This window comes from Mus pahari, chromosome 2 (assembly GCF_900095145.1).
Source record: "Mus pahari chromosome 2, PAHARI_EIJ_v1.1, whole genome shotgun sequence".
Classification (NCBI taxonomy): domain Eukaryota; kingdom Metazoa; phylum Chordata; class Mammalia; order Rodentia; family Muridae; genus Mus; species Mus pahari.
In genome coordinates, this window is record NC_034591.1 from 141708697 (window position 1) to 141736220 (window position 27524).

General features: G+C 45.4%; 1 protein-coding gene across 1 annotated transcript; it reads right to left on the reverse strand.

Annotated features, from left to right (window-relative positions):
* Window positions 1-23952: 23952 nt before the first annotated feature.
* On the reverse strand, window positions 23953-27304 carry Kcna1 (potassium voltage-gated channel subfamily A member 1). The gene is made up of 2 exons (XM_029535531.1): window positions 26559-27304; window positions 23953-26188 (listed from the first exon to the last, which is right to left on the reverse strand). The coding sequence occupies exon 2, from the start codon at window positions 25659-25661 to the stop codon at window positions 24174-24176; it is 1488 nt and encodes a 495-aa protein (XP_029391391.1). The 5' UTR covers window positions 25662-26188; window positions 26559-27304; the 3' UTR covers window positions 23953-24173.
* Window positions 27305-27524: the final 220 nt, after the last annotated feature.

Genomic DNA, 27524 nt, shown 5'->3' on the forward strand with positions numbered 1-27524 from the left:
TTTTGTGTCCTCCAGTGTGTCTAAAAAGAAGAGCATCCAGCCCACGAGTTAATGCATGTGGAATGGATGTCTTTCTCATTTACCTCTGCCCACCACGTGCAGCATTCAACCGTGTTTTGCCTTCTCTCCTTAGCACCCTGTGGATCCTTTCTGAGTCTTTTTAGAGTCATCCACCATCTGCCATGTCTGTAACAGATCTCACGAGTGATTGAAAGTTTGAGCTGAATATAATCTATCAGTCTTATTGCCTGCCCCCACACAAGCTCTAACTGCTCTCGATTTAGCAAGTCCCATTCTATAGAGAGTCTAATTATAGAGGGCTGTAACAAAAGCAGTTTCATGTTGCAATAGCATTTGAATGTGCTCTTGGAGAAGTACTCAACTGCGCGTGGCACACTAGTATTATAGGCCACGCAAGTGATGGGGCAACAGGACATGGCTAAGCTCAACCGAGGAGGTAAGCAGATGACTTTGCCTGGAGGAAAAGGGTACAAAGAGTCTATTCGTGAAGGAGAGTGATTCTCGGGGACCCACTAGGAAGTGCCTTTCTAATTCATTTATTCATTCTATATTTGCTACTTGACATTTTTGCTGTTCCAGGGGCACATAGGCACTGTTCAGAAAGAGTCCATGACTTAGAAGTAAATCTGGCACATAAACAGATTACTAACCCGACAATGTGTTCGTGGCTATTGCAGAAAGAGGGGAGCCAGCAAGACCTGACCAGATAAGGGGAAAGGTTTTCGTGAGCCAAAAATGCTTAAGCAGGGTCTTCAGGATAGCTAAGAACTGTCCAGAGAAAGGAGGTCAGCCGAGAAAGCACAGTCTAGGCAATGGGGGTTCCCAAAGCACGGACCAACCACCTGCACGGCATGAGGAGCACAGCATGCAGAGGGCTTGCAGCTGAAGGTGGAGGCTTGGGAGACTTGATGAGGGCCACCATGAAGGGCTAGTCTAGATCCAGATCAGCAATGGAGGCATGGCATGATCATATGTGGACACTGTGTCTCTCCACTTTGAAGAGGGAGCAGCCTGGAAGGGGTAGGGAGAGAAGGTGAATGGGCGAGAGCAGATAGAAGGAGTCAAGGATGCTGGCTCACCACACAGCATTCTTTTGCTCGTTCTGGAGTGAGACACCAGCTTAACAGATGTCCTCTTAGAAACACCAACACAACCCTTCTCAGAGCTCAGAGTAGGAAGGTTGATCTAATTGTGACTTAGTAAGACGTCAATCAGACGTACCACAAAACCTGAGTGTCTGCTGGGAACCTGACTCTGGGATAAGCCTGTGAGCAGGACATGGACTCTGTTCTGGAATGTCTCCCAAAGGCTCCGGTGTTTGGTGTCCAGGCAGTGCCACTGAAAGGTGGTGGCAGCTCAGGAGATGTGCCCTGCTGGTGGGGGACTGTCTCTCAGGTTACTGGGACATGCATACACTTGAATGAGGCTGTAAGACCCCATGCGACTATTTCTCCCCGGCCTTTAGGCATATGCTCTTGCTTCTTTGTGAGTTCTCCACGCTACATTGGCTTGCCGCAAGTCCATGAGCAATGGGGCCAAATGGTCGTGGATGAAATTCTCCCAAACTGTGAGCTGAGTAAACCTTTTCTCTTCACAAAAGTATTGCCTCAAGTAATGCGTTACAGGAAGCTGATGAGAACAGAACCTGTCTCCAAAGGGTCAACAATGAACAAAAAGTCCAGGAGAGAACATTCTGGAACCTAGGTCTAGTTTTAGAAGGCCACTGTGATTGGCCAATAGAAGCAAATTATGTATCTCTGCATGGAGCTTGGAAATCAACAAAACTATGTGACAGTCGTTGTAAGCAAGAAAGCAAAATTCAAATGCCCTCACAGGATGTACTAAAGGCAAAATGTTTGTCCCCAACCTCAAGTGATCACATTCTTCCTCTGTCTGCCCTTCCCTATCTTGGGTCTTCTTATCTTAAATCACACTTATTCATGTGTCTACCTGTGTGCCATGCCACACACCGTATGGAGATCAGAGAACACCCTGTGACCGTTTTCTCCTTCCTTCATGCAGTTCTGGTACCTGACCTCGGGTAGTCAGTCTTGACAGCTAACACCTCCACTCATGAGGCCATCTTGCTGGTCTAATCTCGCTTTTCTGTGTTCTCTGCTGAATGGAAAACTGCTTTCAATAGTGTCCCTGAAAAGAATGGAATATCTAATAAACTGCTCATGGCTGGGATGTCTGTGCTCCAGTTCCTTGTGTGACAGCTCCACATTTAGTCCCACCCCTCTGCTTCGTCTCTCAGAGAGCAATAGGATGAACTGTGAGAGGTGAAACAGACTCTGGCAGCCCACCTGCTGTCTTCTGTCCTGTGCTTGTCTCCACACTCCATGCACACACACACACACACACACACACACACACACACACACACACACACCAGTACCTGGAGTCTTTCTTACTCCCCTCTGCACCACATCTCAGCTTGTCCGTGTTTGCTTGGCTAAGCCTTACTTACACTTTCCATCTAGGGTTAGAAGCCACTTCTTCCAGGTTGACTTCTTGGACTTTCAGTCTTGGGCTTCTCCTTGCTGTAATGTCAGAGGGCCTTGTATTTTTCCAACCAAAGCTACTTACCTTGTGCTTTGGTAATAATGGAACCCACATTGATTTGTCTGTGTCGCCTCCAATCTGTGACCTATTCCAAAGTTCAGGTATGGCATGGTAGAGACATCAGTGCTTATGATAGAACCTCAATGGAGTAATTGCCTTGATCAGATCAGTCTGTGGCCATGTCTACATGGAAGGTTTTAATTTCTGACCAGTGTGAGGGAGTCTAGCCTACCATGATCAGTGCTATTCCTAGGCAGTTGGTCCTAGGCTGTACAAGAAAGCAAGTTGAGCAAACAAGTTGGTGAAGAAAGCCAATAAGTAGTGTTCTTCCTTGGCCTCTCCTTAGCTCCTACCTCTAAGTTCCTGCCTCAAGCTCTGGACTTAGCTTCTCTTAGTTATAATTGTCGTCAGTAACCTGAAATAAACCCTTCCCTCCTTCACGTTGTTTTTGGTCAGTGTTTTATTAGAACCACACACACAAAAAAGCAAACTAGAACAATTACCTGCTAAAAATACTCTATAAAAGCAAAGGGGTTAGGACTCAAACTTGGTTCTATTAATAGAAACCAGCACCAAATAGTGTTTTATCTCTTCACAGACTGTTATTCTAAGTTATACATCATCTTATCATTTCAACGTATCTTTATGCCATTAGTCACTGTCTATTGTATATTAAACATATGAATCAAGTTTTGATCATTTCTTACAATGATGAATTCATCTGTGATACCACATGTTCAGCATGCCTTACATTCCATAAGCAACTCCTGAAAAACTATCAATAAGTTGTAAGTGAAAAAATAGAGCTTCCTAGTTGTGTGGGTTTGTGAAAAGCTACTTCCTAGTTCTCTACATAAGCTTCAATAACAAACTTTCCAGGCTGGAAAGATGGCTCAATGGTTTGATTGAGAGCACTGTCTACTCTCCCAGACGAGTCAATGCCCAACACCCACATGACAACTCATAAGTGCCTGTAACTCCACTTACAGATGATCCATTGTCATCTGGTTTCTGTGAGTACTGCACACATAGTTCACATAAGCAGCGCTATACACAAGCCAACACGCATACATATAAAGGTATATGAAAGAACTAACTAGGACTATCTCACTGAATGTCATTGTCACCTATGTGGGAAAAGCCCTCTACTTTCATAGCTACTCTTAGCTTTAAAATCAAAAGCTAACCCTGACCTGAAATACTCAGCCACTTGCTTGCTCTTGCACAGAATGGATTTTTGTAGGGTAAGAATATAAGAGAAAAATAATTGCATGACAAAAATGTTGCCTTTGCCAGCAGCCTACCCTATAGCTTAGGCATACGGTGACTTTTTCCGTGAGCATGTGGACTTCTGTATGCCTGGCAGTCATCAAAAGCCTGCAGGTGGCCATTAATCCTCAAGGCAGATAAGGAAAGAAGCCTGGCTGCAATCTGGTCTTCTGATTTCCTATCACCTTAGTCCGTGAACGATCAAGATCACCTCATGAGAAACAAGCTGCCTGTGTCCTTGGACCACTTCATTCAACCAAAAGACAAATGCTTCCCCAGTAACCATTCGACAGGCCCATAGCTGTGCTTCAAGGTTAATATAAAATGTGGTTCTAGGAAATAAAAGTGATATGTCCGTTTTAAAAGCACTATCAACGTACTAAGAGGATGTCAAATAATATGAGGAAGAGATATTAAATTTCTCTTAAAGTTTGGTATAATGGAAATTGTGTCTTCTGCAGTTTGGGGATGTGTATGTCGTGAACTGGTAACAGCTTCATGGCTTGTGGCCCCTTTCCTTCCATGTCTGACAGGAATCTTAAAGATAAAATATGTATTCAGTCAAAAGAAGGCCTTTCTTATATAGCTGTCTCTTGTGTCCTCATCCCACAACTCCTTTATCTTGGGCTGTATGATTCTTTGGAAATGTAGGGTTTTTTTTTAAATTATATACCTCTCTATATTATCTCTTGGAGAATTCCAGGCATGAATAATTAATAAGTAAATAGATGGAGATCTCTGGGTTCAGCTTAGTCAGCCTGTCACTGCACCATCACCATCTTTATCAATGCCAGAAGAGATCACTCTGCTAAGAACCACTGATGTCCAGACCATCACCGTCAAAGGAAATGGTCCCTTTCTGCTTCTCTTGACTCATGGGACACTGTGTTTTAAAAAACAAACAAAGAAAGAAAAAACCATTAAGCCAATCTCACAAAGAACTGACAAGATTTGGTTAAGAATTCTACTCCCGTCTTCCTCCCCGACATGATACAAAAATGTATAAAAGTAACAGTTGATTTAATTCCCTGCCTTTCTTCCCCTCATCTGATCAGAAAGAAACATGGGGCATTCTGGGACGCAAGAGCAACAATCATCACAGAGGGAAGAACTGTCCCATGATAATACGCAGCCAGCTGTGCTCGGAAAGGACAGGTCTCTGCTGAGAAACGGAAGCAGCGACCCCTCACAGGAAGTATCTTGCTACCTGGCACACTTGGAGTGACACGGATGAAGACCTGAGAATGTGTCCCCAGTGAGTGTCTCCCTCAATCAGCTGCCCCTCCTAATGTCTCCAGAGTGATGTCAACAAGCTAAGAGGCAAGAGTGACTGAGATGGGCAGAGAGAATGAGAAGGCAAAGTGATCTCCAGAAACACTAAGACGTTGTATGTAGATGTCAACTCTCGTGCCTTAGCTGGGTGGCTGAACTGCTCTACACCAGGACAAGTAGAACTCTAGCCTCTGAGTACATTAGGCAAGCTCTCTCTACCTGTCACTGTGTCTAGCCCTCTTACCAAAAAGAGCAGCTAGCAGACTTTAGACTGCCAAGGATGGTGGAAACAAAGAACAGAAAGGTCAGATAATGGAGTATATACAGAATGCTATCAAACACGTTCTATTCCATAATGAAAACTGATATTCTCTAAGCTCCTCTTCCTCTATGACTGAAAATATCCATTGCTATTTAACATTTATCCAATGTTAAAGCAGAAGGGGGTGTGGGGGTCAGGGGAGATCTTAGAAAAAAATAGTAGTTTCCTCGGTATTTAATTCAGCAACTATCAAGCCATCTGCTCATTGGCTCTTTGGTTCCTTTGTTCCTGCATGTATCCATTACCTCACTCATTCAGTACTAAGCAGGCATGTTTTGAGGAAGGTCACACATGTATAGGCAATGTGACTATTGGCAATAAGGACCATACAGTCTGTGAGCGATAAACACATAGGCAGTTATGAAGCACTGAGCAGCATAAAAGAGGTCAGCATGTATCTTGGTAGTTTAGAGGACAAAGACACTTACTTGGCTGCAACCAGTCTAGGGAGTTTCTCCAGCTAAACAGGTATGACACAAAAATAAGTAAGCAAAACACTTTGCTGCCTGGTAAGGTCTATCCACGCCTGAACGGCAATACGCAGCTTGTACAACTGTAACTGAAGAGAGACAGGAAATGGATGGGCACACTCAAATAATCAATGGCTCCAGAGAGGGAAGGAGCTGTGATAAGGAGTTGTGGAAGAGAGGTTTCTTGAGTTACAGCGGCTGAATCCAGTGGCTTACATGCTTTCAGCCCAAGGGAATACTGGGGGGCGGGGGGGGTCGAGATTCTAGCAAAGCAAGTTCACACCTACTAGGATCGCCAGGGACGACCACCAGAAACAGAGGGTGATGGGAGAATCCTCCTCTGGGGCCTCTGGGGAGATCACAGCTTTGCTGGTGTCTCGGTCTCAGGCACCTTGCCTAGAAAGTTGTACGGGAGTGATTTCTGTGGTTTTAAGCCTAGATTAGGTAAATAAGGATGCTTTAAGGCAGGAGTTCAGTGTCCACACTCACTCAGAGGATTTCCAGACCTTCCTCTCAGAGGGAGGTAGTGCCTCTTCACCTCACCACTGCCTCCCCAGACCTCAGACTGCTGGCTCATTTGTGTTCACAGTACATGCCTGTCTTGCTACAACAGGCTCGCTATGGACAGGCAAAATGTCTGCTTTGTGTTTCCATTCCCAGGATCTAGAGTTAGGATATCAAAATTAAATAAACCAGTCTGAAGAAGAGGCCAGGAGAATATGGTTGCTCATTGAACATGTGGGAGCCAAAGTGATGGTTAATGTTAATTTTCAAAGTAAACTTGACTGGGTTTAGAATCACAGGTCTGGATTCCCCACCCCCACCCCCACCCCCACCCCCATATATTCTTTCCCTCCCCCCTCTCTCTCTGAACCAAGGCTCTTCCACTGATTACAAAGTTGCTGCAGAGCGTGTGCAGGATTCTGTTTCTCTAGGAGAACAAGGCTGAGCGTTGGCTGGGATATAAGCCCCACACATGGGTTAGAAACAGTTGAAAGGATTGTAAACAAAGGGTAATGATAAATGCTTATGCTGTTAGAGGTGGGAGGTGTTTGGTGGGTTGGTGATGGGCCCAGTGTCCCTCAGCATCTTCATTAATGACGAGGTGGGAGAAGGAAACCACCAACAGCACATTCATTAGAGGATGCTAAATCGGGTGGTGCAGCAAACATCGAAAAGGACCAAGGAATTGTCCTGGATTGATGTGACAGGGCCAGTCTCAGCTAAGAAAAGCAGAACAGTGTTCAACCTGTACACCACCCACTCCACAGAACACTCACTCTTCTTGGAAACCATTTCTTTGGAGGAAAAAAAATGATTAAAAGTAAAAACTTAAGATGTTTTCATGCTTGTGTTTCTTCTTGTTATGGGCAGGTTTCACAATGGATGTGTTACAGAGAAATTAATCTGCTTTTATGAGTCACAGAAGTCAGAAGGCCTAAATGGAAATCTCGCCACCACCATTCCTGGACTTCAGTGAGACAAGAAAGACAAAAAGCAGCCCCCATTGCACCACGAATAGCAACACAGAGTCTTCTGTCCCATGGGGCCTTCTGCCTACCAGCCTGAGGTCTGACTCGGGTATGGTGTTGATCTTGAAGGTTACTTCCCTACCTGAGCCTGGTTCATCTCTCCCTGGAAGGTCTCCCTTTCCATTCTCTGTTTCCCTGTGGTTATCTTTGTCACCATGTGATTCTTAATTGACTGAATCAAGGCTTAAAATTCATAAGAAGACATTGGCGGACCGTGTGAAGGAGAGAAGTCTGTTTCCTGCCCACAGGAATAACAGATGGAGAACTATTTAGCCTATTTTCAAAAGTCAAATGGTTAATCTGGAAGGAGAAAATATAGCTGAAGACTTTAGAACATTAAGCTCCTTGAAGAAAGCTGTTGTATAAATAATATATTATAAGCACTTAAAATCTTACCTGCTTGCAGAATTTCCCTGAGTCCTTGCCACAACATCCAACTTAGCAAAATGTTATTTCTTTCCTCATTCATTTAGGGCTTATCAAACACTGTGTGCTGAACACTATCCATTTCTCATAGGAATTCAGAGTAATGGAGGTGACAGGTATACAGAGGTGACAGATATACGCTAAATACATTTTTTAAAATGTTGAGATACAGGTAATGTCTAAGCTGGGCCTTTACAGACTGAATCATACTTGTCTAGTGGAAATAAAATGGGAAGGCCAGGCAACTATAAAGGGCTGTGCATCTACAGGCATAAGGACTTAGTAACAAACACATCACTGACAGAGCTTCTCGAACCAGTGAGTTGCTCCATGAGGTTAGGATGAATGCAGCCTGCAGAGAAGAGGCATTGTGACGTGTTGCTGGTTGACAGATGGGAAAGGAATTTCAGTCCTTCGTGGCAATTCTGCTGGGCTGAATTCTTATTGTCTCGCTTTACCACTCTAAGGGGGCTGAACATGATTTTCTGTGTAACTCAGCAGCATCAGTCGTTTAAAGCAGAGAATGCAGATTCTAAAACCATCTTCTTTCAACCACAACGATTAGTTAACCAGAGTTTCGGTTCATTTACTTCATGGCCAAGTGGTTACACTAACAAGATGGTATTTTATATGGGAGAGGAGATTTTAGGCATTTAATATTATAATATGTAACATGGTTAAAAAATATATCCTATCATGTATAATCTTTTAGGAGGAAGACCTCACACATTTCTTTTAAAATGTGGCTTTTGACAATTCACAAACATTTCTGTTTGTACAAGAAAATGCATTTTGGAAGTACATGAGTTTCACTAACATTCACTACGCAAACACTGAGTCAGAAGAGGCTGACTCAAGCAGGACATAAGAATAAGATAGATACATTAATCATGGTTTTCACCACCGTTCTAAGCATTGCCTCACTTATCTTGCATCCATATGAGATCTCTTGAAGTAAATTCTAGCTCAGAATCAGTTCTCCTAGATCCCTTGACTTCAACCAGTGAGTTGTATGACCTTGAGCTGTCAGTCACTCCCCAGGCTCTGCCCTCTTTCATCAGCTCACATGGGCTTATGATAAACTGATGTGATGATAAAGAACTGGATTTGAAACTTCCCATGCTCTAACACACCCAAGAATGTCAGCGTTATCACAGGGAAGCTGCTGAAGATGATTCAGTACAAAATGAAGAGAACTTTCACGGCTCTGGGGAATTCCAAGGGTCGATAGGTCCATGACACACAGCCAAGGCTTATAATAGTACCTGATCAGTGGTCAGGGCTTTCAGGCAACATCAGAAAGCGCATTTAGCCGCTTTTGATAGGAAGGTTTCAATGCTGTGATGGAAATGAAGAAATCTCTTAGCTTTTCACCAGGAATGACCAAATCTGAAAGCTAAGGGCACCATCATGACAACCCACTGGGTGGTTTTGGACCTCAGACTCCGTTTCTAATTTAAGGGAGGGAACACTGGCCACAGAAGCACTTCTGTGACTATCCCCACTGAAACTGTCCCTGGTGTCTCTGGGAGCCTGGAGCTATCCTTGTCTGTGGCTGTAGAAACTCAAATCAAAAGCCCAAAAATTGTATCCTTCCTGACCTTCCTTCTTAATGAGCTGGTACCCAGGAAACATACAGTGCCTGGCAACAGATGATAATCCCAGCCTTGGCATTGTCTGTTATGACTCTAGGCTGAAAGGGTGCTTCCCAGTCACACCTGGCCCTGACAGGACCATGGGTTATTTTTTAAATACTGCAACAACTGTATCTCATCCCATCATATTTATGCCTCAACAGAACCTGGAACCTAATTCCCATAGTATTCAGAATCTCACTTGGTAGCGGGATTCAAGAGTTGTTTCTATGTGACCTGAGAGAGAAAAATTGTGTGTGTGTATGGTCGTCTTCTATTGCTCTATTAAATGTGAATGAAGCGGAATTCTAACTAAATTGAAGCCAAGCTGTTTGATATGGCAATGTCGGAAGAGTAATGTTCTGTGGTGTTGAAGCCCAGAACAGACCGCTGCTCCAGACCTGTGCACGTTTCATAAAGAAAATGGATAGACCACACTTCCCTTACATGCCCACATGCATGCGAACAGAGCCAACACTAATGGCAATGGAATCCAGAACAGGTAACTCTGAGCCTTGTACGGAGCCTTAGATAGGATATACAAGTCACAATTTGCCAAGCCTGCCCCACCCCTCCAGCCTGCCGTTCTCTGTGTTTGTTCAGTTTGTTCCCTCACCAGACTCCGTACACAGCAGTGTTAATGAGGTCATTTGCTTATTGCCCTTTGGATGTTGAGCTCTGAGAGAAGCAATCAGTTTGGGGATCTTGCTCATGTTTCTAGGAAGAATGAGATGAAATTTCTAGAGTTCTAGAAAGAAATGAACTCTCCTGTTATGACTCGGTCCTTCCTAATAGTCACTTTTCTAACAGAGTCTGAGTCAGAAATAAGATCATAAGAAACTTCTCTTTTTAACGATGGCTACATTTTTTTTTTTTACTTAAAGTCAGGTGGTTGCTCCACCTCCCCACACTTTCAGGAACTTAAGGGTCCTGCTTATTGCATGGACCATGATCCTGGCAATACCAAGACACTGTTGGATCCTTGACATCTCTGAAAATGGCTAGTTTGATGTCTCAGGGACCCTTCAGTTTATAGGAGTCATTGCTAAGCCAGAAGCTGGCTCTTTATTCTGCAAGTCAAGATTCCCAACACAACTGTGATGTGACAGAATGCAGCTGCAGGCATTTGGGGAACCCCGTTTGTTCTCCAAATCCTTTCAAGTCATCTCTGAGCCTGACTCATGTCCAGTGCAATAAGCTGCCCCCCTCCAAATGCTAATTCTCTTCTTAGGTTGAGGCCTGGGAGTTCCAGGAATTGCCATTTATCACAGAGCCTAGGGGTTCCTTTAGGTCCTAGGGCAAAGCTTCCTGAACAGTTAGCTCCCTGGGGTCTGTTTTCAGATGAAAATTTTAAAAATCTAAATAACACTGTCATTTCTGCTCCATATGCCAAGCCCTTGGTGTGGATGCAGGTGTATGAATTCCATGGAGGTTACTCAAGGGCTTGGCGACAGTACCACACAGGCTGGAAGTTTGTTTTGAAAAGGCTCCTTCCCGCCAGGTGCCTTCCAGGCACCGCGCTGTCATTCCTGTGACATATTAAGAGGAAACGCTAACATTACACAGATGCATTAAGTCATGCAGCGGTTTCATGCGCGTCTCTGGGCCTTCGAAGCATTCCACCACAGAGGTGTCCAGCCACAGGAAGGAGTCGGCTGCATCCAGGCCAGCCAAGACTGTGTTCAGAACACACATTACAAAGGAGTGTGACGCCCCAGCCTGTGCCATTAGGCCGCATTAGCCAGCACCACCCATTGCTTCTGATTAATAATTGAATTCAATCCATACAGAGGACCTCAGGCCAGGCTGGAGGAGGCCTACTGCACATTAGAATGGAGCATCTCCAGGGGCTTTCGAAGCACTTTGTCCATTTAACAAGTCAATCTATAAACTACAGTCAACGAGTGCTCATTAGCAGCAGATGATCCACCCAGAATGTTCATCTGCTGCCCAGTCACCTTGCTTCCCCAGGATACCTTTCCTCTGGCCACACATAAGCCTAGGATCCCTTCATGGGGCACGCTTTCATGTACCAGTCTGGTCCCCTAACCCTCCCAGCTTACATAACAGTCTCAGGTCTCTTCAGGAATGACTTACAACAAGAGGCCTCCTTCCCCAAGGTCATATTCCTTCCCACAGCAGTTGCGTACAAACATAGGTTATGAGAAAACATGAAGGCTTGGCCATCACATGTCGCATGCCAAATAAAGAACACCCTCGTTCCTGTGTCTCCAAAAGGCTGCTGGCTGTGCTTCTATTTGGATGTTTGCAGGCCAGCTTCCTCTCTGCTCACCCCTACTTTCGTTTATCCTCCTCAAATATCATGCCAGGAGCACTGTCCAATAATACTTGTGCACATAATACATTTTTCCACATCCAGATCTGTGTCCCAGAACTCTGTCCACACATGAAACGCTATAGGATATCTTACCTGTCACTAAAGGGGCCAGCCCTAGGTGCTAATGAATAACCCTCATAGAAGTCTTTCCTGAATTGTTAAAGATGTCACCAAACACTGGCTACCCTTCTCTCTAACTTGGACACTAGGGAACTTCATAGGGTGTTATTATTGTTGTTGTTGTTGTTGTTGTTGTTGTTGTTGTTTTGGACAGATGAATGCAAATGTGATTTGTAAATTTAGGGCTTAGGGAAAACTAGATGGCCCAATCATACAAATCTGTGGATTTAACTGACACTAAATTGCACATTTACTATCCCACAAGTATTCATTCATTTTTATGACAAGTCTCCCATTCAGACAAATTTGAGGAGTGTTGTTCAGCCTTGCAAGAGCAAAGTGCTGTCCCCAGAACTTAATATAGCCTGGCATTAGTGATTCGGCCGTGTAGCATGGCCAGGACACATGTTCTTACTATTCCCTATGTTTATAAATCAGGAAGCAAATGTTTTCAACTAGGGAAAGGGTATACAATTGGCCCACAAACCCAAATTCCTGCACATGCAAGGCAATAACTTAAGCCTAAGTGTTCCATTTGGGAATATCCCTTCCTCAACAGCAAAAAACAAAGCATCCACTATTTGAATCTAATACAAGAAAACAAATGGTCTAGGTAGGAGCTGCGCCAGTGTTCAGAGAGGGTCACGGATCACTCCTCTAAGGATCTACTCAGGCCCGGACCTAGTGTCTACCACTACCCCCTTCCAGGCACATGAAGAACAAATGAATTGTCTATGCAAATAGGGCAGAATCTGAGCAACTCTTACCGTAGTCTCTGAGTTCTGTACCCAGGGCCCAAAGAATAATGTTCCCAACCTCAGTGGGTCATTTGTTTTTCTGTTTATTTTTCTTTACGAGGCAGATTCTCTCATTGCAATGTGAGAAATGTTGTCCTGATGCATTTATAAGTTTGGGGGTTTTTTGCCTCATCCAAAGGTCATGGTAACAAACCATTACTATCCTTGGAAGTAAGATCTTCATGAGGGCTGGTGTAGAGCTGTGCTATAGCAAAGATGATGCCTGTACCATAGGCTTAAGGGAAGCTAGACAAGTAGAGATCAGTGTGTGTGTGTGTGTGTGTGTGTGTGTGTGTGTGTGTGTGTGTGTACCAGGGTGGGTCACATGTGTTTAGATTTGTGCATGAACTGAAGCTGTGGATAGATGTATGTGCATCTAGCAGCATGAGTAAGCAATGGCAAGTGCCTGAACTCTAATTCCAGATGTATAGCTCCTGCCCCAGCACTAACTTGCTGTGGAAACTTGTTTGTCCAAGTTCAGCTCAGTGCCTCATTTTTATCTCCCTCTTTTATTAATGTGGTGGTAAAACAGCCATGAAGAGTCTCATGTGAAATTAGACAGTGTGTAGGCATTACATCAGGATGCGGTCAATCATAACCAAGAGAGAATGGGCGACAATCATCTCGCAGAATTAGGTATCAGCCTCTGAGTCTCATGAGAGCAGGAGTATTTGTGAAGGGATGTACCAAAATGGTCCTACAAATAATGGATAAATACCTTTGTTATGTGGGAGTGTTCAGTGTGTGGATGTTGAATAGGAATGTAATTGTCAATGAACTGTTTTGGTTAGAGTGAGAACTACCCTTAAAACAAGCCACGACAAGGATTCGTTCCCTAAAAGAGAACATAAAGGCAACCATTTATTGATAGTCTCACCTACTGTGTTTTCTGAACTGGAGAATTGATGTCAGCACAGAGAAGAGGAAATGTCAACTCAGCTGGAGAAGTTACGAATTAGTGTAACCGACTACGAAGTTCAAGGACCTGCCTCCAGGTTGCTGCCCTGTTTGAATCCCTGTCCTGACTTCCTTTAGTGATGAACTAAGATGTGGAAGTGTAAGCCAAATAAACCCTTTCCTCTCTATGTTGCTTTGGTCATGGTTTTTCATCATAGCAATAGAAACCCCAACTAAGGCACACAGGATTCAAACTCAGAACCTCTTATTTGTATTGCAAATGTCTTTACTCAGTGATCTATTTCCCATCCCAGGGCTTGTTTTTTGTTGTTGGTGGTGGTGGTTTTTGGATTTTGTTTTTTTTGTGTGTTTTTTTTTCAAATAAATTGATGTAATCTTTATCCTGTTGGATTTTGAGGGCAGCTATTCAAGTTTCACTAGAAATGTCCTTTAACAATAAGCTAATATCCTGTAATCATTCAGAAACAGAAGTGGGTGTCTCATCTCGACAGAGTTGACATACGCACAACTTTCTCTGGGATTAAGATCTGGTTTTGCTTGTTAATATGAAGGGGGAACATACTGTACAGTGACTCTGGGTCTCAGACTGATTCCCTGTGAAACTCATGTAAAACAACATTGTGTCCTCCCTGAAGCAAAGATGTAACATGTCATGGGATGCAGGGGTTGGGGAGAGCAGTCACTGCCTTAAAAACAGTAGAAGTAGCTTGCATTTCCAAGGTGTTAGCTCCCTATATTGATCAATAAATTTTTTTTATTATGAACCAGACTTGGTGCTAAGATCTAAACAATTATCTTAAACTTAAGCCTCTCCTCCTTGATCATCTCTAATTTCAATTTGCGGGGGAGGGGGAGATAATACATTTCTGCTGAAATTAGACTTTCCTGGACTGTTCCTGGAATGTGCTTGAATGAAGAGAATGGGCCATCTACCACAGCAAACACAGGCATACCACATAAAATCTATTTTTAAAGGCGTTAATAGGTAAAAGAATTCAATTTATCCCCTGAATGTTATTCTCCAAAAAGACATTTCATGAAGCGAAGACTCTCTCAACGCCTTGCTCAATGACATACAACAAAATGGCTTAGGAGAAGTTGCCAGGGGCTTCTCCGTGGTTTACATGCGGCCAATTTCAAGAGAGAAGGGCTAGACCACCATAGAGATGTTATAACGTACCAGTTTCATAAGCATCTCTGTAGTACGTGCTACTCAGGAAAAGACTATATTGACTCATAGATGCTCACGAGCGTTGTTTTATTTTTAGTGAGGACAGTTAAGAATAGGTTTTTTTCATATATTTATAAAATGTCTCTCAGACAAGCATATGAGAAAAATTTCCAAGCAACATCTTGCTTTATTTCTCAATACTCACAGGTGGAAGAGGGGGGAAAAAAAATCAAACCAGACAACATTTTGCAATCCTAACTGAGATCATTATCAGATGCCTTCTGGTACCTCAACATATTGCAAGGCTGAGTTTGCCCTTGATATTTAGGGTTTGAAGATGGAAAACAGAATTCTTTCCAAAGGCAAGGGAGGACAGAACTGGGAAGGGGGACTGAGCATCCTGGGACTGCTGACTGCCTAGTGTGATGTGCAAAATGTACCAAAGGTTCCTCTAGAAATATGTGCCCCCACCAGAGCATCAAACTCCACCATTACCCAGCCAAGCAAGGGACGGGAGCATCTCTTTCCCCTGGTGCCTTTCTCTTAAACAGTGCTCCCGCTACTCGGAGGAACTGACCACTCCTAACCTGCTCTGCAGTGCTGTCTTCTGCCACTGCAATGACATAGTACTATCTCAGATTCCTATACACACTGGAATGTAGAAAACACGCGGTCCTATTATCTCCCACTGACCCCACACAATGTTAGAGGAAATTATGTTTCTCTTTCAGAAATGAGAGCAATCAGAAGAAACCAAGGACTGAAGCAGAGCCCCTCTGATCTTTCCTCACATTTATTAGTTTTTTTCCAATAGTCAGTCCACACAATAAATGTTCTACCAGGCCAGTCACCAGGTCTCAACTCCACAATAAACCCAGGCCACTCATTTTAGTCTATAAACCAGGAGTACTCACAAAGCCCTGTCTAATCCACAAGGGGGTGGGAAAGCAGGACAATTAAAGAGAAGGTGATTTAGAAACTGTAAGGAGAACTACTCAGACCTGAAGTGTTGCTATTAGCACCTTATGTGCAAACACTATGCCTTTGACTTTAAGCAAAGGACTGCTAGTGAGTCTCGAGGTCTGTGCGCTGTGTGAGGAAGGAGGAAGAAAGGGAAGACCACACTTCATTACAAGTACATCCCAGGCCCTCACTGGACAAATGACCTCTGAAATACAACACTCTCTTCAGTAGTGTATCTCTGAGATCTAGAACAAAGCCAGTGTTGGGAAAGGACAGAACCAAATCCGTGTGAGATAAAAAGTACTGTTAAGAGATGGTCCAATTTAGAGACTGCGCTACCCAGGGATCCACCCATAGACAACCACCAAACCCAGACACTACTGCATATGCCAGCAAGATTTTGCTGACAGGACACTGATATAGCTATCTCTTGTGAGGTTATGCCAGTGGATTCTCACAGTCATCTACTGGATGGAACACAGGGCCCCTAAAGAAGGAGCTAGAGAAAGTACCCAAGGAGCTGAAGGGGTCTACAACCCTATAGGTGGAACAACAATATGAACTAACCAGTACCTCCCCCCCCCCCAGAACTGTGTCTCTAGTTGCATATGTAGCAGAGGATGGTCTAGTCGGCCATCAATGGGAGGAGAGGCCCTTAGTCTTGTGAAGATCATATGCCCCAGTACAGAGGAATGCCAGGGCTAGGAAGTGGGAGTGGGTGGGTTGGGGAGCAGGGTGGGGGGAGGGTATAGAGAATTTTGGGGATAGCATTTGAAATGTAAAAGAAGAAAATATCTAATAAAAAATGAAATGTAAAAAAATCCATTATTATTATATTAAACCAAGAGAGAGAGGAGAGAGAGAGAGAGAGAGAGAGAGAGAGAGAGAGAGAGAGAGAGAGAGAGAGAGAGACCAGAGGTTCTATCAAGGGGTGCAGGGATGACTCACTGATAGAATGCTTGCCTGGCATATTCTGGACTCCAACTCTGTTCCCCAGCACTGAGATGATGGAGGTGCAGGTGGTGGGGAGGGAGGTGGGATGCGAATAGAGATAGAGACAGATAGACAGACACTAGCCAGGATTCTGGGGAAAAAAAATCTCCCCAAATTTAAAGAGTTCAGATTTCAGAAAACAAAACAGCAAATACACCACTGCCATTGTTGGCCTATTTCAGTTTGTTTCCCTGAGTTACACCCCAGGCCCAAAGAACCAATTGTTATTTGGTTGGCTGGCTGGCTGGCTGGCTGGTTGGTTGGTTTTTGGAGAGGGGAATAATAAGTAATTCATTCTGGAGCTATTTAAGTGACCACAGAACCAGGAACATAGATTTAGGTTATCCCAAAATTACATGTTCCAACATGGGAGCATTTTCATGAATTTTTATAGTTTTATAGAACAAAGAAAGCCATAAATCATGGCAAGTGTAAAATACTCTGGTGGGTACATCAGAAAGGCAGGTACAGCAAAATGGAGGAGCTTCTCTATGGGCCCAAGATGCTCTCTGGTGACATTCTTAGCTTTGAGGTCGATGGAAGTTAGTAGTCTGTTGTTAAAGATTCCTTTTTAGAATACATGTATTCTTACATCCTTAATCAATATGATGCTAGGTCCCAAGTAACCACTGTACTCTCCTCCCCAAGCAAATGAGGTAGGGTGTTCTGAAAACCAGTACCCAGCAGGTTCCCAGTGGGGCTTGATGATGACCAGCGCAACCATGCTAAGTCCTGTTCTCCTAAGCCTTGCAGCCAGGCACTCTGCTGAGCCCGGCACTAGCCTTCCTCCACTCTCCAGCCTGGTCAACATCTAGAATCAAACTGACTGCAGAAAGCAGCTACCTGCCTGACCAATCACAATGGAGCTGTGACCCAATCCCATCCTCTTGTCTGCTCTCACTTCTCTCCCCTAAAAGTGGCATGACCAGCTTCTAAAACACTCCATGATCAAGCACAGCTTCCAGCTGCAGTGCTGCCTCTGGCTCTACCCATCTCTGTTTGCCTGTACTTCCATTCAAATGCTGAGCTCTGAGACACGTACTGGAGGTTGTACTTTTCCCGGCCCATGTGTCTCTGCTGCCTTTGGCATTCACTAGCTCTCTCCTTCCTCTAGTTTAGCCTGACCTACAATTTGACCATAACTGAAGATTCACAGACAGCTTCCTTCCTAGCCTCAGACACTCTTTCTGGTAGCAACCTCTGTATCAAAAGTGGGCTCCATCTCTAGATTACCCAGGCCACGGTGCAAGTGAACTCCATGATGGTACCCCATCACCAGGAGCACTAGGCTCTCGGAAGACCTCTGTGCTGAAGCATGGAGCCCTGTTTACTCTGACATAAAAGTGGAGTAGAATGTGATATTCTCCAGGAAAGGGAGAGGTCTAAAGTTTAGAAAATGCATCAAGTCATGTGTTGAAAGGGAAGAAAGAAATTTTAACCACACAAAGAACTATGTAAGAAACTGAATGTAAATAGCACCTATGAACTTATTTCTTTCTACATCAAAATCACTACTGACAGCACTGTATAACTCAGAAGTCATAACACTGTTCTGAGTAAAACACACACACACACACATACACACACACACACACACACACACACACACACACACACACCTTTTCCAAAATGCTTCTAGGGCAGGGCTGGAAAACTGTTCAAATTCAAAGCATGACTAATAGCTCTACTCCCTTCAGCTTTATTTCTTTGCCCCTTGCAGAGCCGAATTCTGCCACCATTTGCACAGGCCAAATCTCAAGGGTCTGGGATCCTGTCTAAAAACAACCTGTGAGTTGATCATCAAAATGCAAGCCCCAGGCCACCTCTTCAGATGCCAGCAACTGTCCACCGGCACCAAAGGAAATGAGGTCACTTCCTGACATCTACTTCGAGTCATCGCTGTGTGCTTTAACTAGACCCCCAAAGCAGAGGGTACAAGTAGAGTTTCCTCCCCCTTCCCCCCAAAAAAAAGACCAGTTAAACAAGGCACAAAGAAACAGTCCAGGGATTCCATGATAAGATCCTTAAAAATTATCTTTAATTGATGCCAAATATGAACAGATCATGAAGTGACAGAACCAAGTAAAATTGCATAGATGAAAACTATGCGCATCCTTAGGTTCTCCATTCGTAACTTTCAGTATCTTCAACCCAACATGGTAAACGGTTAGGGCAGGGCTAGTTGCAGGGGCGATGAAATGAGACATGTCCTTAACTCAAGGAGGAAGCGAGTGGCAAAGCCAAGAAAGAAAACAGAACTTCATCAGCTTCAATGGTTTGTCGTCCTGAGGGTGCACGTCAGATTAATACTTCTAGACTATAGTTTTTAGCCTCCGGAATAGTCTATCTTTAATCTTAGAGGTATGTCATAGAGACCATGTCACCCACTTATGGCTGACTCCTAAACAGTGCATTGAAGAAGGAGACTTCTGCAAGTTTTGAAGAGGAAAGAAAACTTATAACCTAGTATACTCTGCGTGTGCTTTCTCCTTCCGTTTTCTTTCCTTACCCATTTCTTCTTCTTCTTCTTCTTCGATTTAGGGGGGAGGACTTTCTGGATCTTTTGAAGTCTCATATCACAAATTCCCTGATAACCCCTAAATGAAAATCCCTGTGACTAGTGTCAACCTTCCCAAAGCTGTACGAATGACAGCAGAGCCTAATGCTTTCCCTACACATTGGCACTCCGTGAGTCAATGAGCAAAGAGGCTGCCACTTGACCCTGAAGCTTTTAACATTGTGTGTATGCCCTGAATGAGTTTGCACAGTGGCCCAAGGTAATGGAATAGTTTTGGTTAACAATTCAGTTCCTGCTTGCTTCTTTACAAAAGCGACAAGTAATGTACAATTCTTGAAGGGTTACCTGAGTCATTCTAGACATGTCTGCATATACCCTGAAGTCCCATGCTATAAATGATAAGTCCTGCTGTGCCCTGCTGTAAGCGAGAGTCCACCCCCTGAGAGAACACTTCAACCAAGCCTGGGTCTGCTCCTCAAACTCTAGCTTGTTTGTCTTCTCCATGTGAATATAAATATCAAAAGGCATCACTCTTGGGAAAGGGCTGGAAGATAACGTGGTTGTTTGGCAGTTTATACTCTTTCTAACAATTTTATACTATGGATGGTTACCACCCACCAATTCTCACTGCTCCCAGGAATAAGTCATCCCTGGAAGAAAATAGGGAACTGCCTTCTGCTAACGTTCATTTCCTACTTTTTGTTCAATCTAATCTACCAAACAAGGAATTAAAATTTAAAGTTGCTTAAAAAAATTAGCATGTGCTTTGAGGCCTCTTATATGAAGCATGAGGTTGAAAACTATTTCTTTTTTACTGATTCCTTTAGACTCTAATTTGAAAACGTCGTAACTGCTACACCCAATGTGAAGAAAGTCATTTGTGGGTTGTACCTCATTTCTACTTAGGAAAGTGTATTTCTCAGCCACCACTCTTGTCCTGGTCTAGTCTCAAGAAGATCAAAGCTGTGGCAACCTCGGTTCCACCTCAATGGAATCTAAACCCACCACATGGTTTCGTGTTAGAGAAAATGACTGTCCGTTGACTACAGTGTGGGAGAAATTGTTGGACCTGATGCTCTGGAGTAACCCACAAACACACTCCCAGTGAACAGAGGTCATTGAGCTTCAAAATTTAGTTCTCAAGGGGGGAGTGAGGTAGGGGATGTGTACAGATGGAGAAAGGAGAGAGAAAGCCCAAACCAAAACAAACCCTTTCCTGGCCATAGTCTATCTTCTAGAAATCTGAGGACAGAGAAAATTAATATCTTTGGTCTCTCTGATTCAGATCACTTGAAGTGAGTTAAGCACTTCAGAGATTCTGGGATGGCTAATAGCCACAGGATGGCCTGACCCTTCCAAGGGCACCCTATGGAACTAGGGCCCTACATGTTGGAAGAGATGGGTTATGGCTATCAGTGTATCGTAAGTCTTCTCCTTCCAGAGAAAACGGGTCTAAGCATTGGGGCATGAGCTATCAAGGCTCAATACCTAAGAAGGGGGCGAAAGGGCAAACACCTGGGGAAGGGAGTGTGAAGTGGACCAGATGAGAGTCATTCCTTAGTAGGCAGTTTAGTTAAGTGCACCGTCAGGTCTACAAAGACATTTCAGCACATTACAGTGCAGGGGTAAGAGCTTAGTCAAAGGTCGCATGCCTATGCTACACAAATAATCCCCGTGCTCCCTGCCATTACGCTCGCTGCAGTGAGCTACAGATGGATAACCAGTATCCTAACCCCCATCCACTCCAGATTCATAACAGCAGCACATCCCACAGCCCCAGGCAGACCGCTTCACCACACGCAGCACTCTGTCTTGTAACATACACCCAAGTGTCAACCTGTCCAGGGCACTGCTACCAGAGGCAGGTCACATGTCCAAGGGCTGGCTGACCAGTCTCAGGCTCAGTATCTCATCCTCTAACCCATCCGTCCCATAGTACTGAGTGGATTATTGCTGTTGACAGAGTTCTGTTGTGTCCTAGATCTCAGAGTCAAAATAAAAGTTCAAGATATCCCTGGAGAGTGGGGGAGGAGTTGGCATTTTTCTCCCAACTGGACACTTGCAACCATGTGGAAGGAAAGATCAGAGTGACGATCTAAGGTTCAAAGACTGAGCAACACACAGCAGGGTATAGTACCCTATAGCCAGAGGCTAGGCAGTTCTTGGTACCTCATCTTCTAGGATATGTGGTGGAACACCCTGAAGACTCACAAAACTTGCACAGGGAAAGAAAATGTCCATCTCCTTTCAAATGAGCTAGATAGCCTGGATGTCCTCATAGTTTCTTGGTTTATGGCCTCACTTCTAGTCTGAAGATTGGGTGGGGAAAAGGTATAGAAGTACCAGGGAAGATTCCAGAAGAAGCCAGGCAAGAATGTAAGGCAAACAGTCGTAGGCAGCCACATGCTAAAAGCAGAATGAAGATTCCCCACTCCAGCGTCCTTAAAAAGGCAATGAACCGCCTCTCTGTTAGTGGGTAGCTGCTGGACTCCAGAGCCTGTGTGATATGATGATCTTTCAGCTGGACATGGGGTCCCCACCATTCTCTGGATTCAGTGGCTGGGGCAGCAGCAGTCAGATGTACAGCCAGTGAAGTGACTTCTCGGTGGGACAATCAGAGGAGCATCATAGGAAAGGTATATAGGAGGTTGGCCAAGATGGCTGGTGTATGGCAAGTCACTGTGAGATAAGTGTTCCCGTGATTCACAACAATATCCCCAAAGATCAGACTATCAGAGGTCTTCAGCGTGCTATAGCTGACAGGGAGAGATGGGGGAGAAGGAGCCACTGAACCTGAGGAAGCTTTGTATGTCCAGAGTGGCCTTTCACATTCCCAAAAACATTTCTCTTGGCTACTGATCAAGAAGAAACAAAACAGAACAGAACAGAACAGAATAGAACTGGGTTATAGTTCATGTCCAGTTCAAAGATGGGTCTCAGTTCATATCCAGAGTCAGGCTGCCAAAGAGACCAACCAAGCCCGGTAGAGGGCCAAGAGAGACAGCACCTGCTTTCTCTCTTTCTTCTTTGGGGGCTCTGAGGGTGGAGAGGTCTTCTCACAGTGGTGAAGTGAGACGGTGAGGATGGAAAAACAAAGAAAACGAAAAGCAAAAGGTCTGTGCCCCAACCCTTCCCCCCTTCTGTTAAATAACTTCCCAGCTGAGTTACGGAGGCACTTTCTGCAGTTCGCTGTGGGTACAGATAAAGGCACTAAGCAAGTATTAAATCAATTGGCTGAGTTTCTTCAGGGAGCCTCAGGGGGAGGGCTGAAGTCTCTATAGACTTCAAATCATGACTGCAAAAAATAAATTGGCTCTGCTCTGGATGCATGAAGAGGTCAGCATTATCACTTACATCCTAAGAATGCACCAAGAAACCATGCAATATTGCACCTTTTTTGTTTGTTTGTTTGTTTGTTTGTTTTGCTTGTATTTATGTTCAGCTAGAAAGAATGCTTGTCTTAGGTCTATTAAATACCTTGATGACTTATTTAGTTTTCCACAATTTTCCCTTAAAGGATGGGCATATTAGTCCTCTCTCTGTCTAAACCTGCACAGAAGCTTGCCATTTCCCTGAGCAAAGACAGGAAAATTGACGGGAGTGTCCCCCACCCCACCCCCACCCCAAGTGTTTCTTTGGGCCTTTCGTCCCACAGACTTGTAATTTTTAGTATTTTCTAATTTTTATCACTGAAATCATGCATTAATTAATTCAAGGTATATCTTAATCAAATAGGCCATAATGCTGACTAAGAGAACATGCTTTGAGCTCCGAAAAGGGATTATCCCCATCTAATGTATGTACTTAAATACAGTACTTTAGTTGCTAAGAAAAGAGTTAATAAATGAAGGAGTGCACTTTTGGTGAATGCAAATGAAAAGGGCCTATATTTAGAAGAGTCAATTTCAACGTAAGCTTATTCCCTATTGTCTGGGTTAACTTTCTCAGCATGCGATTATAAAATAAATGTTATCAGATTCAAACATGCTTACCATTTAACTCTTGTGCTCTTGCAATACGGAGGATAAAGTTTTACATCCACTTCTGAAGGTCAGAGGTCAGGGGTCAGGATTGGTTAAAAAAAACAAACCAAACTATATTTGGATCATCTGCAGTTGAGAGAACTTAGCAGCCCTACAGATGAATCAACTCATTTAATCAAGGTACCCTTTTCTTGGAGAATAGACTGGATTTAGGAGAATGGGGCAGATAGAGAATCCCAAAAGATTGGGACCAGTAACCGATTTGCAAGGTGCTTTCTGAACCATTCTCAATTAGTCCGGATTTTGTTAGCCTTGTAAGCAATTCAGTTGATCAAAATAAAAGCATTTCCCCCACTGACCACTGAAGCTGTTACAAAGTGTTCCACAGAGCACACTATCTGAAATGTGCTGTGCGGTTTGCAAAAATTTAGAGTGGAGTTCCATGCAGATTTGAAATTTTATATTCCTAAGTGGTCATCTGATTTTTAGATTTAAAAAAAAAAAAAAACTTAAGCCAAAAGATTGGAAATACTTCAGTACAAGGAAAGCGTGAGTCTTATTTCACACAGACTACTTAATGGACAGCATTTATAAGAAAATCCTCTTTTCTTTTTAATAAAAATGAAAATAGTTGGTTGTTGGGTCGTTTTGTGTTTTTGGTTTTTTTTTTTTTTTTGCTTGTTTGTTTTTTTAATGGATCTTGAAAGCTTCAGGTTCACCACTCCCCAAATTCACAATGCAACAATGCATTGCCAGTAAAATAAAGCATTCATAGACTACTGCTTAGTAAAGTATCTACAAAGTGGGGCAGGAGTCACCAAGGGGTTTGTTTGGGGCTTTTGTTTGCTTGCCTGTTGCTTTTTAAACATCGGTCAGGAGCTTGCTCTTATTAATGCAGTTTTGATCAGCTGTGGTGCAGTTACCAGTTCTGATATTGGCCTGTCTGTAATGGGCTATGCTATTGTTCATATCCTCTTCGATCTCCATGTACTCAGACTTGCTGATAGTAGAGGAGCTGCGGCGGCTGAGGTCACTGTCAGAGGCTAAGTTAGGAGAACTAACGTGGAGCAACTGAGCCTGCTCTTCCCCCTCAGTTTCTCGGTGGTAGAAATAGTTGAAATTGGACACAATGACAGGTACGGGCAGGGCAATTGTCAGCACACCAGCGATGGCACACAAGGAGCCCACGATCTTGCCTCCAATTGTCACAGGGTACATGTCACCGTATCCCACAGTGGTCATGGACACCACCGCCCACCAGAAAGCATCGGGGATACTGGAGAAGTGCGACTCAGCTTCTTCCGCCTCCGCAAAGTACACTGCGCTAGAAAACAGTATGACCCCAATGAAGAGGAAAAAGATGAGCAGCCCTAACTCCCTCATACTAGCTTTGAGGGTCTGGCCCAGGATCTGAAGGCCCTTGGAGTGACGGGAGAGTTTGAAGATTCTGAACACCCTTACCAAGCGGATGACCCTGAGGATGGCCAGGGAAGTGGCCTGCTCGCCCTTCTGATTTCCCTCCTGCTCAGCTATCTCCGTGCCCAGGGTAATGAAATAAGGGATGATGGCCACAATGTCGATGAAGTTCATGATGTTCTTAAAGAAGTCTGTCTTGCTGGGGCAGGCAAAGAAGCGCACCACCAGCTCAAAAGAGAACCAGATGATACACAAGGTTTCCACAATGAAGAAAGGGTCTGTGAAGATGTTGGAAGTGTAGACGACTGTGGTGTTGTCGATGCGGTGGATGGTGCCCGTGAAGTCCTTGTCATCCTTCAGCTCAGGGAGAGTCTCCAAGCAAAAGATGACTATGGAGATGAGGATGACCATGACTGACACGATGGCGATAACCCGGGCAGGTCCTGAGCTCTCTGGATACTCAAAGAGCAGCCACACCTGGCGCTGGTACTCCTTCTCGGGTAGGGGGCGCTCCTCTTCCTTGATGAAGCCCTCATCTTCCCGGAACTTCTCCATGGCTTCCTCGCCCAACTCGTAAAATTTAATCTCCTCGGAGAACATGTCCAGGGGCACATTGACCGGCCTGCGCAGGCGGCCCCCAGACTGGTAGTAATAAAGGATGGCATCGAAGCTGGGCCGGTTGCGGTCAAAGAAGTACTCGTTCCTCAGGGGGTCAAAGTAGCGCATGCGTTTCTTCGGGTTGCCCAGCAGCGTGTTGGGGAACTGTGCCAGAGTCTTGAGCTGCGTTTCGAAGCGCAGCCCGGAGATGTTGATTACTACGCGCTCGCAGCATTCGTGGTCGTCGTGGTCCGCCTGCCTCGGGTAGCTGCCATCCTGGGGGTGACCTGGAGCGGTCGAAGCCTCGTCCGCATTCTCCCCCGACATCACCGTCATGATGGAAGCAGGGTGCAGGGGTAGGAGGCCAGGAGAGAGCCCGGGGTGTGAAGGAGCAAGGGAGTAGGGGTGGGGGGGACCCAAGTGGCCCCCCCACCGGAGAGTGAGTCTCCCCCACGCTCACAGGGAGGGGCTTCAGAGCCAGAAGGTTCCGAGGTCTGCAACTTTGCTAGTTATCGCCTCCCCTCTTCCACTCTGCCCTTTATGCAATTTGGAAACCCCTCTTGCCTGAGGGCCCCCAGTGAAGCTTTTTTTCTACTCTTGTGGGGGGGTGGTTGGGGGGGTCTCTGTTTTTCTGTTGGTGAATGGGTTTTTCTTCCTGCTCTGATTACCTTAACACACACCTGCCATCGCTTCGGGGCTCGCCCAGGCTCCCCTCCCCTCCTGCAGCCCTCCTAGGACAAGGGGCAGTGCCAACTCAGCAGATCCCCAGGCCTGTCACCCACTTTGCTGCTCCTTGGCTCTCCCCCCTCCTACCCCTCTTCGCCTGCCGCCTTCTAAGCTCCCACCGGGGCGATCGATGGACGCTGCAGAGAAATAAAAAGTGATACGAGGGTAGAAAATCAGAAGCATTCTGATGGGACGAGCCTATAGACACCGAAGAGCACAGACTACTAGCTTTTGTAGAACACACCGGACTTTTACTGGGGTTAACACATACTCACAGACAGACACACAACAGACACCCAGAAATCCAAGTTTGGAAATCTTCCATCCCACTTTTCCCAACGCCCAACAGCCGATCTGTTTACAACTTCGTAAAACTGGAGATCGGAAAAGCGCTTAGAGATACTGAAGGAGCTGCGGGTCCGGGACAGCAACCCCGCACCCTCAGCCTCCCCCACCCTGTCACCCCCAACCTCAGATTCTGCAGCCCCGAACTGGAGAGCTTCCTACCTGGCGGGCCGGCTTGGCGCAGAGACTGTGCTGAGTCGGCGGCGGAGAGTCTGAATGCGGCAGGTCGCCTTTGCAGCAGCCGGAACGAGCAGTCGCCACCACCGCAGCAGCGTGCGAGAGGCTCCGGGCCCCTCGCGTTTCGCGTCCTTTACCTCTCAGGAGTCCGATGGTTTTATGGAGCAGCTACGGAGGAAACGTCCATACCCTAACCCCATCCTCACACGGTGCAAGCAACCTGGAGACGCTGTCCTCTCTCTGGGGCAGGGAGTCCGGGAGGATGCGGGGTGGAAAAACAAAAAGGCCACCTTCTCCGGAGTCACCCAAGCAAATGGCGATAAGCTGCACTCTCGCCCCCTCCGAACACTACGGGAGCCCTTGATTAGATCCCGAGGGAGGCGGGCGGCTCAAAGCCTGGCTCTACATGGCTCTCCGGTAACCTGCGCTACCACAGCACGGACCTCTCTCTCCGCGGCGCGCCGCGAGCCTTCAGCAGCTCCGAGTGGGGCAGGGAGCGTGTGGCCGTAGGTCCGCTCGGTCCATTTCTGGGCGCTGCAAGATCAGCAGAAACCTGAGAAAGCGCCTGGAATGCGGAGCTGCGATTGGCCCACCCGGGCGTGGGTTGGGGAGGGCGGGGGAGGGCAGGAGCGAGGAGGTAGATGGAAAATATGAGGGGGTGGTTTGGCAGAGGGGGGTTGTCATTCAGTTCCCATCCTTGCCTGCACAGCTTTTCTTCCGCCCCCCCCCCCTCCTCCTCGAAAAGCCCACCACCAACTCCTCTTTCCCGGAGGCCCGCAGCCCCGCCCACGCACGGCCCTCCGCTGCGAGCGACCTTCCCCGGGAATTTCACATTGGAGATGGTCAGGTCCGACGCAATGCAGGCGGTGGTGTCCCTGGCAGAACTCCTTGGACCAGTCTGCTTTAGATGCAGTCACACAGGCGATCTTCCTCCTGCATCTCGCTCCTCCG